At 45.5% G+C, this 15,752-nt stretch overlaps 1 protein-coding gene across 2 annotated transcripts in view; it reads right to left on the bottom strand.

The window, feature by feature from the left end:
* Nucleotides 1–15,200, bottom strand: part of recql (RecQ helicase-like) — a 30,664-nt gene extending 15,464 nt beyond the window's left edge. The window contains exons 1-7 of one of the 2 annotated variants that reach the window (XM_055652868.1): nt 15,062–15,193; nt 8,945–9,012; nt 6,570–6,767; nt 4,754–4,933; nt 2,833–2,939; nt 2,386–2,584; nt 952–1,118 (exon numbers count right to left, since the gene is read on the bottom strand). In XM_055652868.1, coding sequence (XP_055508843.1) covers nt 952–1,118; nt 2,386–2,584; nt 2,833–2,939; nt 4,754–4,933; nt 6,570–6,767; nt 8,945–8,960 — 867 coding nt within the window. In that variant the 5' untranslated portion in view covers nt 8,961–9,012; nt 15,062–15,193. Of the gene's footprint in view, nt 1–951; nt 1,119–2,385; nt 2,585–2,832; nt 2,940–4,753; nt 4,934–6,569; nt 6,768–8,944; nt 9,013–15,061 lie in introns of both variants that reach the window. The other variant, XM_055652867.1, reaches the window with a different exon arrangement.
* Between the last annotated feature and the right edge of the window lie 552 nt (nt 15,201–15,752).

Genomic DNA, 15,752 nt, shown 5'->3' with positions numbered 1-15,752 from the left:
GGGTTAGGTTTAGATTTATTATTGTCACATATACTGTACTGAGTTACAATGGAAACCTTTGTTTTGCATGCTATCCAATTAAATCTGGTACTACAATACATTAATGCAAACACCAAGGGACCAGGCAAGGCAAAGGGGAAGATACAGAGTGCAGAATATAGTTCTCAGCATTGTAGCACATCAGTTCCAGAGATAAAATCCAATGTTCTCAATGGTCTAGAGGTGAATCGGACAATATCCTAGTTTATCACAAGTCTCATAACAGAGGGGAAGAGATAAACGTTGCCTTCACTCCATAGATGCTGCTGCACCCACTGAGTTTCTCCAGCACTTATGTCCACCTTCGATTTTCCAGCATCTGCAGTTCCTTCTTTAACAGAGGGGAAGAAGCTGTTTTTGAGTCTAGTGATATGCATTGTATTTTCTGCTTGACTGGAGCGAAGAGAAGGAGGAATGACTGGGTAGGACAGGTCTGATTATGTTGGAGTCAATGAGATGCAGATCCACACCCGATTTTCTTTAACTGACAAACCAGCCCAGAATATTCTGCGGTTACTCAAAGGTACAGTGCTGTTTGCTTCATGACAGCAGATTCCTCCAAATGCTTGACATCAATCAGCCAACTTTCTTCCTTTCCGTAAACATAAACAAGACTCTTTCCCTCAACCCCATTCTCCTGCCTTCTCTCCGTAACCATTGACACCCTTACTAATCAAGGACCGGTCAATCTCCGCCTTAAAAATACCCAATGACTTGGCCTCCACTGCCGTCTCTCAATGAATCCCAGAGATTCACCACCCTGCAGCTAAAGAAAGTCCTCCTTATCTCCTTTCTAAAGGTACGTCCTTTATTCTGAGGCTGTGCCCTCTGGCCCTAGACTCTGGTCATGTGAGAACTACAAATAACACAAGGGGCTGTCCGAGGCACAACATCTCGGAGCGTTCCCAGTACCTCGTAGAACAGATTGGGTCTGTCGAAGGAAGCTGTAAAGGTGATGCCTCTTTGAACGCACAGGATTTTCTTCACATCCTCCAGGATATCGTTTGTTGCTGTTGCTGTCAGTCCGATCAGCGGGGCATTTGGGAACTGACGTTTCAGGATACCGAGGCTCTTGTAGTCTGGAGAAAAAGGAGGAAAGAGTTTACTAGTATTATATCTCCTCATCTTCAGTTCCTCCTGCCAACTTTGCAGCAACATAGAATTAAGTCAGACGTAGACACAGCATTGGTTGTTTGACTGCCTTGACCTGCTGAGTTACTCCAGTGTGTAAGAAGTGAATGCAGATGCTGGTTTACATCGAAGATAGACACAAAATGCTGGAGTAACTCAGCAGGTCAGGCAGCATCTCTGGGGAGAAGGAATAGGTGACGTCTCGAGTCGAAACCCTACATCAGATCCTTCTTGCATACTGTTCCATCTTACGCACTGGAGTAACTCAGCAGGTCAAGGCAGTCAAACAATTCGACAATTCTGCGCAAACATTCTCAATTACGAACAATGAAGAATTTCAGATGATGGAAAAGAAAATTGGGAAGTGTTGAATGAATGCAATGTGTTATAGGATGCTTCCACCACCATGATGATGTTCTCCTTTAAATCATAATTTGCAGAAAGTAAATCTTATTATCTTTTCCAATAACACCACCAATCACAAAATAATAAAGGGCGGCACAGTGGTGCAGCTGGTAGAGCTGCTGCCTCACAGCATCAGGGATTCAGGTGTGATCCTAACCTCGAGCGCTGTCTGTGTGCAGTTTGCACGTTTTCTCTGTCACTGTGTGGGTTTCCTCTGCTTGCTACAGTTTCCTCCCACATCCCAAAGAGGTGCGGGTTTGTAGGTTAGCTGGCCTCTGTAAAATTGTCCCTAGTGTGTAGGGAGTGGAAGAGAAAGTGGGATAACGCAGAACTAGTGTGAACGGGTGAGCAGTCTGAAGAAGGGTTCTGACCCAAAATGTCACCTATTCCTTTTCTTCAGAGATGCTGCCTGACCCGCTTAATTACTCCAGCATTTTGTGTTTATCTTTTGTAAATGGGTGATCGATAGTTGGCATGGACCCGGTGGGCTGACGGGCCTGTTTCAATGCTATTTCTCTAAACTGAACTAAACTGCCGTGATCGGATGATCGATGGTCAGCATGGACTCCATGGGGCGAAAGGATGGTTTTCATGCTGTATCCCTAAACTAAACTAGTATGAACGGGTAATGGATGGTTAGCGAGGATACGGCGGGCCAAATGGCCTATTTCCATGCTGTAACTCCAAACTAAATGAAACTAAATCTCCCTGGTCCTCCCCAGTCAGATGGACTCCATCAAAGGATACACAAACCAGAACTGGAATTATTTGACATTGCCCTATCAGATTAACTTTATCTTTGTTACTCACCAGGCCTGAAATCATGGCCCCACTGACTGCAGCAATGGACTTCATCCACGGCAATACGGGTCAGGCAACCCGCCTGGTAGGCCTTCTCCAGCTTGGACATGAAGACCTTACTCTTGGCAATCTTCTCTGGGGTAACGTACAGAAGCTTCAGCTTGGAGGACTTGTTGAGCATCTCGTCATGAACCCACTTCACATGTTCCTGTCGAAGGAAGAACCGGTGAACTTTTTTTTAAGGTGAAGGGGGAAAGATTTTCAAGAAACCTGGGGGGTAACCTTTTTTAACACAAAGGGTGGTGAGTGTATGGATCGAGCTGCCGGAGGAGGTAGTTGAGGCAGCTACTATTGCAACATTTAAGGAACATTTGGACGAGTACATGGATAGGATAGGTTTAGAGGGATATGGGCCTAACGCAAGCAGGTGGTTACATAAATGCACCCCTCTCTTACCTTTGTGCTGGTGGAGTTCAACATGGTGGACGAGATGTTCAGTTGTTCAAGAACCATTAGTTGATCCTCCATCAATGAGATCAATGGACAGATGACCAAAGTGAATCCTAATCAAACAAATAAGGTGTTATTTCCCACCAGGTAATTTTTTATATACTAGACCAAGTGGGACCCGTTGGGCCCCGTCCCCGAACGTGAGGGGGGGGGGGGGGGGGGGGGGGGGGGGGGGGGGGGGGTTGGGTTGGGGAGAGGGATTGGGTGTGGGGTTGAGGGATGGCCGATGAGAGTTCCCCCCTCCTCTCCGATCGGCCCTCCCCACTTCCTGCCTTGTGCCCAAACACCAGGATCGAGGGACCAGAATGCAACCAGAACTTGATGAGCAGCCCCTTCAGATATTGGTGGAGGGGCAGCAACCTCGCTGCCATTGGCAACGTCCCATTGTGAAGTTATTGTGGCAGTTGGCAGCCAGCTTAGGAGCCCATTGTGATTGGTGCACGGTGAGAGGCATTGTGACATCACCACTGTGAGAAGGCTGGAAGCTGTCTGTGAGAAGGCGGTTTTGGCTGTTTTTAAAATGTCAATGATTAATAACTTCTGAAACATAGGTTGAAATGTGACGGGAAGACGTTTATTGCCACCAGGGGGAAAATGTGAGTAGGATGTATGAAAATGGGAAGGCTGTGGCCTAGCGTTTGGAAGATGATAGGAATTAACCAGATTGGCACACATACACACAAACAAGACGAAGACCTTTAGTTATATAGAGATATTTATCCTCAACACTTTGTAATCAATGGGCAAGATTTAGGAACCAACTTCTTCCCAACAATCAATAGCCTATTAAATGCTACGAACTCCAATTAAAAGCTGCTTTGATTGCATTAGGGACTTTGGGGGATGTTTTTGCACAAAATGTTGCTTTTTTATATATATTAAACCCTTTTTTAGTTTTAGAAACAACATGGAAACAGGCCCTTTGTGCCATTCATGCCAACCATTGATCAACTATTCACACTAGGTCGATGTTATCCCACCTTCCCTACACATTAAGGGGAATTTATAGAGGCAAATTAACCTACATATCCGCACATCTTTAGGAAACTGGAGCACCCGGAAGAAACCCAAGCAGTCACAGGAAGAACGTGCAAACTCCACACAGACAGCAGCCGAGGCCAGGATCAAACCTAGTTCTCTGGTGCCGAGAGGCAGCGGCTCTGCCAGCTGTACGTCTCTTTTTTAAAAATGCGAGTTTATTATATTATTATTGAGTACTGTGTTTACAAACTGTTGTGCTGCATCAAGTAAGAATCTCTTTGTTTTGTTGCAGGGGTGGCACAGTGCCACAACGGTGGAGCTGATACCTAACAGCGCCAGAGACCCGGTTCGATCTTGGCCATGGGTGCTGTTTGTAATGGCGATGGTGTTTAACGCTAGTGCTTACATAGTGGAGAAGCATGATGGGGGAAATGACCAACATTGGGAACCTAAGGATGTTAGTGAGGCAATGAATAGATTTATCACGCCACTTCTGTTTTCAGCCAATTTTGTGATTATATTTTGAGAGGACTAGAATTGGCACGGTACAAATGATGGAATCTTAGTTTAGTTTAATTTAGTTTAGCTGAGAGATAGAAACAGGCCCTTCGGCCCACGCCCGACCATTGTTCACCTATTCACATTAATTCTATGTTATCCCACTTTCCCATCCACTCCCCTACACACTAGGTTTAGCCTACAAACCCACACGTCTTTGTGATGTAGGAGGAAACCAGAGCACCTGGAGGAAACCCACGTGGTCACAGGGAGAGCATGAAAACTCCATACAGACAGCACCAGAGGTCAGGATCAAACTTGGGTCTTGCACCCCAAAAAATGGGATATCCATTTTCTGAGTAAAAGAGCAGTAAATTACTGAACGTACCGGGGGAGCAGACAGCTGGCAGCTCGTAGCATAAGCTCTTCCCGCCGCCGGTGGGCATTATGAGGAACAGATCCTTCGCTGCCATGGTAACATTGATGGCCTGGAGCTGCAGAGGTCGGAACGACTGCAGGTCAAAGACATTTTTCAGAGTCTCGTCAACTTTCTGGGACCATGGGAAATCTAGCCAGCGCCACAACAAAAGAGATATAACAGTGGATGAGTACATTTTCCAAATGAACTGAAATGGAATACTTTATTGTCCAATGTGACTAGACACAGTGAAATTCTTTACTTGTATACCCAATATATACAGGTTGCAGCCACCTACAACGCTGACAAAGTACGCCCGCTCCTCCTTTTGTTTGCCCCCCGCCCCCCATACCCCAGCAGTAACTGTCTAATGCACACACACACATGCATGCACACTCACACAGTGAAAGCTTTGATGACACTACCCCAAGAATAGTAAAGCTCTGATAAGCCGCCTTCTGATTATTTGGAAACTCTGATAGAACTCACTGGGAGATGCTCCCGTACACCCTTTAAACATACCAGGTTACCATTTTATGTGCTCCCTTTATACCCTCAGTTCCTGTGCTCTCTTCATGCACACGTTGTCCCCATTTTCTGGGCTCTCTTTAAACATACCCGGACTGCATTCCCACCTCTCCCATTAAACACACCAGCACTGCGTTCCGCCAGTTCCGTTGTGCACGTTGGGACCGCGTTCCTGCACTTCCTTTAAACACTCCTGGACCACATTTCCCACACTTCCTGTAAATACACCAGAGCATGTACCCTGCACACTCTTTAAACACCCCCACAGTCGTGTTTCCTGTGCACTACACACATCCTCAATAAGGATTGTATTATAGTCATTTGAAAATTTAATGTCTTAGATAATTTGGTGATTTTGTGTAATGGTGGTGGTACCAAGGTTTTAGTTTATAAATATTATTTTGTATCGTAAGTCGTGTTTCCCCCTCTATCTTTAAACGTTCCGGGATCATATTTCCTGCACTCCCTTTAAACACACCAGGACCCCGTTTCCCGCGCTACCTACAACAGGACTTCTAGAAATCTGGAATAAAAACCAAAAATGCTGGTGATAGGTCAGGCAGCATGCGTGGAGAGAGAATAAGCTTCATGACAAGGACCCTTCACGTGAGCGATCATTGCTGTAATATTAAAGGATTCCTTCTCTGCAGATGCTGAATGCCCTGTTGAGTGTTTAATTCATTGATGCTAACATCGAAAATGCTATTCAAAAATGCAGATATACTTCAACTTCCTTCATTAAAATCACAATTGACTGAAGGGAAGGGTTGGATATCCCTCGGGTTATGTAAAACACCGTTATTCATTCAAGACGTTGCTTCCTGGCTTAATTCAAGAGTGGGTCTGCTGAGCAAAGATCCTATAGCAAGCAAGATAGATCACTCGACGAAAAAGACGTAGTACGGTCATGGGCAGATTCATGGGTAATTTTCGGCCCCATTTCCGTAACCGGCTTCCGTCTCCGCACCAAAGATCCCATAGGATACTAATGCGGAGACGGAAGCCGGTTAGGGAAGCCGATTACGGAAGCATCCTCTTAAAAATAAAAGTTATTTGGGAAAAATCTTCTCCTCATTTTCAGAATCATAATTTATTAACACAAACTGTCCCCCCACAACGCTGATTACACCGCGAGTCAGATCGGGTTACTGAAATGGATGAAAAAAAGGCCCGCGTACTACACGTCAGCCCATTGCATTTTGAAGGAGTGGTCTATCTTGCTTGCTATAGGATCTTTACTGCTGAGAGTTCACCATACCTTTCTTATCCCAGTCCTCTGGAGATGTGCCTGGTGCTTTACTCGAACTGGCATCACCATCCCCCGTCAGCTTCTTGATCTTTCTGTTCAGTCGCTGCTTCCTCTCCTGTAGAGCCTGCTGTCTTTCCAGTAGTTCCTGTATCTGGAGCTCCAAGGCCTTCATCTCATTGTCAATCAGCACCAATTCTTCTTCCATGTCTATATACAAAGCAATTTGCAAACCAAACATTACTCCATCATTTGCAATGTAACATAATCTGGTAGAACTACTATAAACAAGGAAATGCAGATGCTGGTTAATACACAAAAGGACACAAGTTGCCAATAACATGGATAGGTAATGTTTCAGGGTCAGGACTGTTCTTTCGACTTGAAAAACTCTGAAGTAGGGTCCGGATCAAAAATGTCACCTATCCATGTTCTCCAGAGATGCTGCCTGACCTGCTGAGTTACTGCAGCACTTAATGTCCTTTTATGGTAGAGATGCTGCTTCACAGCACAAGAAACCCAGGTTTGATCCTGACCTTGGGTCCTGTCTGTGTGGAGTTTGCACGCTCTCCCTGTGACCAGGTGTGTTTCCTCCGGGTACTCCGGTTTCCTCCCACATCCCAAGGATATGCAGATACGCAGGCAAACTGGTCTCTGTAAAATTGCCCAGGGTGTGTAGGGAGCAGATGTGAAAGTGGGATAACATAGAACTAGTGTGAATGGTGACGGATGGTCGGCATGCAGTCGGCGGGCCAAAATAATTGTTTCCATGCTGTATCTCTAAAGATGAAGACGCTATTGAAAGTGGATGCTGGAGGGTGCCAGTTGGATCTGAGGTAGAATGGCTGCTCCCAGCTGTGCAGGTCGCCTGGACAGAGGCCGCAGCCAGAGAGGATGCTGGTGATGACACAGGAAATACGGATACAGCATTGGTTTCATAGAAGGAAGCAGAGGGTGTTGGTGGAAGGTTGTTTTCCAGACTGGAGGCTGGTGACTATTGGTGTGCTTCAGGGATCGATGCTGGGTCTGTTGCTGTTTGTGGATTTTATTAACGATTTGGATGAGAATGTACAAGGCATGATTAGTAAGTTTGTAGATGACACTAAAGTGGGTGGTATTGAAGACAGCGAAGATGACCATCAAAGATTACAGCAGGATCTTGATCAGCTGCGCATGCGGGTTAAGGAATGGTTAATGGAGTTTATTGCAGAAAAGTGCGAGGTTTGCCTTTGGGAAGTCAAACCAAGGCTGGACCTTCACAGTCAATGGTAGGGGCATGGGGATTGTTGCAGAGCAGAGGCATCTGGGAGTACAGGTACATGGTTCCCTGGAAGTGGCATCACAGGTAGATAGGGTGGTTAAAAAAAGGCTGTTGGTGTATTGGCCATCTTCAGGGTATGGAGTATAGAAGTTGCGACGGATTCTTACAGTTGTACAAGAGGTTGATGATGTTGCATTTGAAGTATTGTGTTCAGTTTTGGCCAGCTGTGTTTGGAAAAATCATTAAGCTGGAAAGAGTGCAAAGAGGATTGACGAGGATGTTGCCAAAACTCAGGGGGCCTGAGCTACAGGGAGAGGTTGGGCAAGCTCAGACGTTATGTATTGGAGTGCAGGAGGCTGAGGGGTGATATTATGGATGTGAATAAAATCATGAGGGGAATGGATATGGTCAATGCAGAGTCTTTTTCCCAGGATAGGGGAAATCAGAGGACATAGGTTTGTGAGAGGGTCAAGATTTAATAGGAACACGAGTGACAAATATTTTAATTAGAGAGTTGTAGGTGTATGGAATGAGCTGTCAGAGGAGGTCATTCAAGCTGGTACTGTAACAAGACTTAAAGAAACTTGGACACTTGAAGAAACTTGGATAGGAAAGGTTTAGAGGGATATGAGCCAAAGGCAGGGAAACAGGACTGGCTTAGATGGGGCGTCTTGGTCAGCATGGACGAATTGGGCCGAAGCGCCAGTTTCTGTGCTGTGTCATTCTATGACACGGAAGATGCTGGAATCTTGAGCAAAACGCAACACGTTGGAGGAACTCAGTGGGTCGGACAGCATGTGTGGAGGGAATGGACCTGTGGCTTTTCAGGTCGGGATCCTTCGTCAGAATTACAGAGCGTGAAGAAGGGACAAGGATGGTGGTGGAGGTGGTGATGGTGAGAAATCTTGGTTAACTCGCTCGTACCCAAGGATCAAGTTTGGGGAGAATTGGCCAGTGGAAGTGGTCCCTTTTACTTCGTGGGGAAAACATTGTGAACACGAGAACTCTCCATAAAATCTAACCCAAAATAGGAAGCCTTCAACAACCCAAAGACCACAGACGCTGTAATCGTGTACCAAAATAAAGCTCCTGCCAACACTGTCACACCACAGCGTGCTTGACTCACCTGAAATGTCAGCCATTCATGAAACCGAGTCACAATCACCACTCAGAATACAGACACACCTTCGCGTCCTGCAAAGCAATATTTCACCATGTCAACACAGAACATAGATAGGTACAGCACGGGATCAGGCCATTCGGCCCACAATGCCCGTGCCAAACTTGGGGTCAAGATGAACTAATCATATCTGCCTGCATATCATCCCTATTCCTCCATATCCATGTGCCTATCTAAAAGCCTCTTAAAAACCACTATCGCATCTGTCTTGACCACCACCCTTTGCTGTGCATTCCAGGCACCCGCCACTCTTACCACACACATCTCCTTTAAACTTTGCCCCTCTCACCTTAAAGTTATGCCCTCCAGTCTTTGATTTTTCCACACTGGGAAAAAAAGGTTCTGACTGTCTATCCTATCTCTGCCGCTCATAATTTTACATACTTTACACCAGGTCTCCCCTCAACCTCTGACGTTCCAGGGAAATGTCTGGCTGCACATGATCAATATCCCAACATTCCCTGCATATCCATGTGCCTATCCAAAAGCCTCTGAAACGCCACTATCACATCTATCACCAACATCACCCCTGGCAGCACGATCCAGGCACTCTTTGTGGAAAATAACAATTGCTCACAAATCATCTTTAAACTTTGCACATCTCACCTTAAAGATTTCAAATGTGATTAAAAAGTTTTATCGTGTCGTAAAATATACATTTCTGAACACAGATATGGTCATTTTAATAATTACTGAGTGAATACAAATCCATTTTAAAAAGTCTCTATGATACATTTACCATGGCTAGTGTCTGATGCACAATTTCCACATCACTACATACAATTGACAATGTTGCTGAACACATTACTTAAGAGTCATACAGTGTGGAAACTGGCCCATCGGCCCACACCAACCAACATCTACACTAGTCCTACCTGCCCGCGCTTGGCTCATATCACTTTAAACCTATCCCATCTATGTACCTGTCTAAAAGTTTCTTAAACGTTGCGATAGTACCTGCCTCAATAACCTCTCCTGGCAGCTTGTTCCATACACCCACTACCTTTTGTTTAAAAAAAGTTACTCCTCAGGTTCCTAATAAATCTTTCCCCCCCTCACCTTAAACCCATGTCTTCTGGTTCTCCATTTCCCTACTCTGGAAAAAGACTCTAGGGATTTATCTGATCTATTCTTCTTGAGATTTTGTACACCTCTATAAGATCACCCCTCATCCTCCTGCGCCCGCAGCAATAAAGTCCTAGCCTGCTCAACCTCTCACCATAACTCAGGCCCTTGAGTCTTGGCAACATCTTCGTAAATCTTCTTTCCAGCTTGACACCATCTTTCCTATAACATGGTGACCAAAACTGAACACAATACTTCAAATGTGACCTCACCAACGTCTTACATAATTGCAACATGACCACCCAAGTTCTGTACTCATTGCTCGGACTCTGAAGGCCATGGCCAAAGTAGCCAACAACCCCTGGCACTTCACCCATGGACCTCATTTCTACTTGTGTTTGAATGAATGAATAAGTTTATTGGCCAAGTATTCACATACAAGGATTTTGCCTTGGTGCTCCGCCTACAAGTGACAACATGACATACAGTGACAGGAATGGCACATAAAACATTATCGATTAAATCTTTTCCATTTCATCCTAGACACCTTATCATCCAGACTAAATAGGTTATTTTCCAGGTGGCCCATCAAGTCTAATGGAGATAAGTGCTTTGGTCTTGCTAATTCAAGTCAAGTCACATTTATTGTAAAATGCAGGCACAGGGAACTGCAGATGCTGGTTTACAAAAGAAGACGCAAAGTGCTGGAGTAACTGCGGGTCAAGCATCATCTCTGGAGAACATGGATAGGGGATGTTTCGGGTTGGGACTTTGCTTCAGACTGATAGTAGTTGGGGGGAGAAAGCTGGAAGAGAGGTGGGTGCAGGGCAAAGACTGGCAAGTGATGGGTGGATACAGGAGAAGGAGGGGTGAGAGTGGGTTGAGTGGCAGAAAAGGTAGACAAAGGCGAGAGGTGAAAAGGAGACAAAATAATGTCAGATAAACCGAGGAATGAAGCATAAAGGCAAAGGGAAGGATACAGGTGGAAAGGGACCATCTCCTAATCAAAGCCCCGTTTATTTTAGTCGTTTTGTCTGAAATGCCAGAAGAAGGGGAGACCTGACAAAAGTATGATGAGAGGCATAGATAGACAGTAATCATTGTCCCAGGAAAATATCAGACTAGAGGGCATAGCTTGAATGTGAGAGGAGCTAAATTTAAGGAAGATTAACAATTTTAACACAGAGGTATAGAAAATGAAATGAAAGACCAGATGCCATTACAGTGAATGGTGCAACAAGCCCAAAGGATCACATTACAATTCTGTTTTTTATTAAATGTATGACTGCAAGGCACCGACATTTCGTTCAGACCAAAAGGATACTTTGACTTTTTATTTGATCCTAGTTTAGATGAATTCCAGACCGTTCTTTTACGCCACCATTGCCTCCTTCAGTGTAAATCGCCAAGTTCTGTCAGCATGTGCAGCCAAATTAGTAGTAATATCCTATATATGGCCTGCACAAGTCAGGGGGATAATACTAATCTGCCAATTATGACTTAGATAGTTCTGACTCATATTGATGGGTAGTTCAACGGAAGGAGCAGAAGAGGAAAGGAGGGAATAGAGATAAAAGATGAACCAACGTATTGGATTCAAGTAGGGGGAAGGGAATTGCCACGTTGATTTTTGAGTTACCATAAAGGAAACTGCACTCATTTAGTTACAAATGTCATCAATTTCTATTGTGCTACTGACTCAACCTTCCAGCCGGAAAGTTCTCTGCTTTATACATTTGAGAGCTGTTCTGTGGAACCAGCTTGGCTCACCAAGCAACAAAAGGAACTTGAGATCTCGTAGGAATTTTCCGTTTGGAAATGTTTACATCAATCCCACTTCTAAAGCCAAATTTGGCTGGCCTGCGCTCATTGCGGTAGCTAATACATGAGTCACAGGAGCAAAGGGCATGCTAGCCAAAATCCAAATATATCTAGTCTAGAACTAAAATAAAATGAAATAAAATTCAAAAAAACAAAATAGAACTCAAATAAAACTAAAACTGGACTTACATCCTGAGAAACAAGGAACTGCAGATGCTGAAATCTTGAACAAAATCCAAAGTGCTGGAGGAACCCGGCTTTTAAATAAGGATAGAAGTGCTGCCTTACAGAGCCATTACTGCCTTACAACATCATCGTCAGGTTGGATCCTGACTGCAGGTGCTGTCTGTACGGAGTTTGTACATTCTTCCCCGTGACCAGCATGGGGTTTCTCCGGGAGCTACGGTTTCCTCCCACACTGCAAAGGTTTGTAGGCTAATTGGTTTGGTACAATTGTAAATTGACCTAGTATGTGTAGGATAGTGTAAGTGTGTGAGGATCACTGATTGGCATGGACTTGGTGGGCTTGTTTCTGCACTATGTAGGAAGGAACTGCAGATAATTGTTTAAACCGAAGATAGAGACAAAATGCTGGAGTAACTCAGCGGGACAGGCAGCATCTCCGGTTGAGAAGGAATGGGTGAAGTTTCAGGTCAAGACCCTTCTTCAGACCGTGCTGTATCTCTAAACTAAACTAAAAATAACACGATACTGTAAGTTAGTAGGACAGCTATGAACGTTAGGAGAATACACACAATATTTCGGATCAATCAGCTATCATCAGAACAGGCCAGTTAGAAATAGGATTTAAGCCGCAGGAAAAGGAGCAACGGACAGCAAGCTGGAAGGGAATGTTTGTTTTAGGTCAGAAACCAAGACAGACTGAGTGACACATCTGGTACCTGTTGAAAGAATAGGAGCGGGAGATGAATGCCAGGAAGGAGGAATAAAAGGAATCATGAGTGTTTAATTGCCTGTTTCCAAACGGCATGGATCCAAGACCCTCTTTGTTGAACTTTATGGCTGCTGCCTGGCCTGCTGATGTCGTCCAGCCCATCAAGGCTTAATATTCTAACACACTAACAAGTCACTGGCCCTCCAGCACTTTGGACTGAGAAGATGATGGTCCATAGAGGATGAAACATAGAAACATATAGGTGCAGGAGTAGACCATTTGGCCCTTTGAGCCAGCACCGCCATTCAATATGATCATGGCTGATCACCCAGAATCAGTACCCCGTTCCTGATTTCTCTCCATATCCCTTGATTCCGTTAGCCCCAAGTGCTCTATCTAACACTCTCTTGAATACATCCATTGAATTGGCCTCCACTGCCTTCTGTGTCAGAGAATTTAAGAGACGGGGCAGCCACAGGCCCTTCTGTCCATCACGCCTGTTATTCCCGCACACTGACATGTCCCAGGCCCTTCAGCACTTTGACCGGAGGAGATGATAGTCCATAGATGATGGGCTGCGACAGGCCCTTCAGCCCATCAAGCACACTGACATGTCCCTGGCCCTCCAACACTGGGCCAGAGGGAGGGGGGTGCACAGAAAGTTCCCAGCCACAGCCTCTCCCATCATGGGCGGAAATCACTTTTGAAACATTGGGGGGGGGGGGCACAATTGTGCATGACAACTAACAATTTTATCTCCTCCCATCAAAAGTTTCTTTATATATGTTTTTGTCAGTTTGTGAAAAGTTTACGTGTGTTGTTTTTTTTCTCTCTCTCTCTCTCCTCCAAGGGTAGTTCTTCTGTTTACCTTTATTTGCTTCAGTTTTATTCAGTGCTATTTATCACATTGAAAGATTTAAGCGGGTTTCGGACAGTCGTTAAGGGTCCGGATCGTGAGCCCGGGCTTCCTGGCATGCAGGTACAGTCCCTCATTCATCTACGTTATTTAGTCATTTTTACCCATCATTTAAGGAAAATGATGGGTAAAAATTACTAAATAAAAATTACTAAAAAAACTTACTGCACACCAGGAAGCCCATGCTCGCGGACCGGAGCCCTCAATGACCATCCGAACGGTCCGATAGCCGTTTAAAATCTTTCAAAAGCTACAACGTGATAAATAACCCTAAATAAAATTGAACATATAAAGGCAAACAGCAGAACTAACCTTGGAGGAGAGAGGGAGAGAAAACAACGCACATAAACTTTTCACAAACTAACAAAAACATAAACTTTTGATAAACTAGCAAAAATAAACAAAAACATACTTTTTTAAAAAATTCATATAGCATCCCTAAATGATGGGTAAAAATTACTAAATAACATGGGTGAATGAGGGGCTATTCCTGCACACCAGCACGACCACCGGATCCCTAAATGACCCTCCAATACCCGTTTAATTCTTTCCCATCCACCAATACATCCAAAGTTCAGAAAGTGTCTGAAGAAGAGTCGAGACCCAAAACGTTGCCTATTCTTTCTCTATATAGATGCTGCCTCACCCGCTGTGTTCCTCCAGCATTTTTTGTCTGCCTCCAAAGTTCAAATGGTAATTATACCCGCATCAGACAGTTTTAAGAAATTCTCCCATTAATTTTATTCAAAGGAACGCGTCAGTAATACTTGAAGGTCAAAACAAAATTATATTTACTGAGGAATGTATATCGATGTATTGACACATCGAAATAACAGGAGCAGTTGTCTCTGTACAACTGACAATGACAATTAAAATTGAATCTGAATCTGAATCTGAATCTGAGCAGTTAACAAGCCATAATAGTGACGTTTTTGGCTCAGAGGAATTAAGTGATAAATGACTCCAATCGTTCTGCAGTGCTCATTAAACCCAAGAACTTTTTAAAAAATGTAAAAGTCCAAGATGGTTTTGCTTTTATCTATTTATTGTATTGTATGAGGAATGGATGAGCGTTTATGATGACATTTTCAGAGTCTGAGCCAGCTGACTAAGCATGCGGCTGCCGCGACTCCGCAGCGTGCGGTCAGAGGGGAACCGATTGTAAAATACATGTTTCACAAAACATGGGGGGGATTGTCCCCCACCTCTCAAAACATGGAGGGGAAATGGACCCGCCACACCCCGGGGATTTCCGCCCATGCCTCCCATCAATCAGCACCCTCTCCATCGGTGGAAGTGGGGTGAGGGGGGGGTTCATTCACAGCGGTGTTTGTGAACCGTGGACCGGTGCGGCGACGGGGCCTACCTGGGCGGCCGGACGCCAGGTCGGGATGGAGACGTCCGTCAGACACCCCGACAACGACAGGACCAACGATCCTAGACGAGACGGGCATCCGGGGGGCGGGGCCACGACGCCACCCGCACGTCATCCCGCGGGGGCGGGGCCTACATATGTCACTCACTGGAGGGGGCGGTCAACCACGTGGGTGGAGATGAAGGGGCGGGGCTTCACCCGTCACTCACACGCGGCCGGGCCATCACAACCAAAGATCTTATAGCAAAGATTCTATAGCAGAGCTATAGGATCTTTGATCACAACAAAATATTGCACAAGGCTCTCGACACGGAACGTTACCCATTCCTTCTCTCCAGAAATGCAGCCTGTCCCGCTGAGTTACTCCAGCATTTTGTGTCTATCTCCCGTCAACAGAAACGCCGCCCGACAGTCACGTGGGGAGGGGCCGGGGCTTCCACCGACAAGCAGACAGCGAGAGGGGCGGGGGCTCGGGCCGTCAATCACGCATCCACACACTGGCGGGGCGGGACGACGTCACACAGCCACGTGGGAGTGGGCGGGGCTTCCTCCCGTCAATCCGATCGACGCTGCGCGCAGAATTTGCGGAGGGGGGCGGGGCATTCCGTCAAGCGCAACGACGCCTTCAGTTACGAGGAGAGGGGCGTGTGCCCCGGGCCGTCACTCACTGTTCCGGGGCGGG

The sequence above is a fragment of the Leucoraja erinacea genome, chromosome 22 (assembly GCF_028641065.1).
Source record: "Leucoraja erinacea ecotype New England chromosome 22, Leri_hhj_1, whole genome shotgun sequence".
In the NCBI taxonomy this organism is placed as follows: Eukaryota; Metazoa; Chordata; class Chondrichthyes; order Rajiformes; family Rajidae; genus Leucoraja; species Leucoraja erinaceus.
The sequence above is the reverse complement of the archived record's forward strand: the minus strand, read 5'-3'. Positions and strand labels throughout refer to the sequence as shown.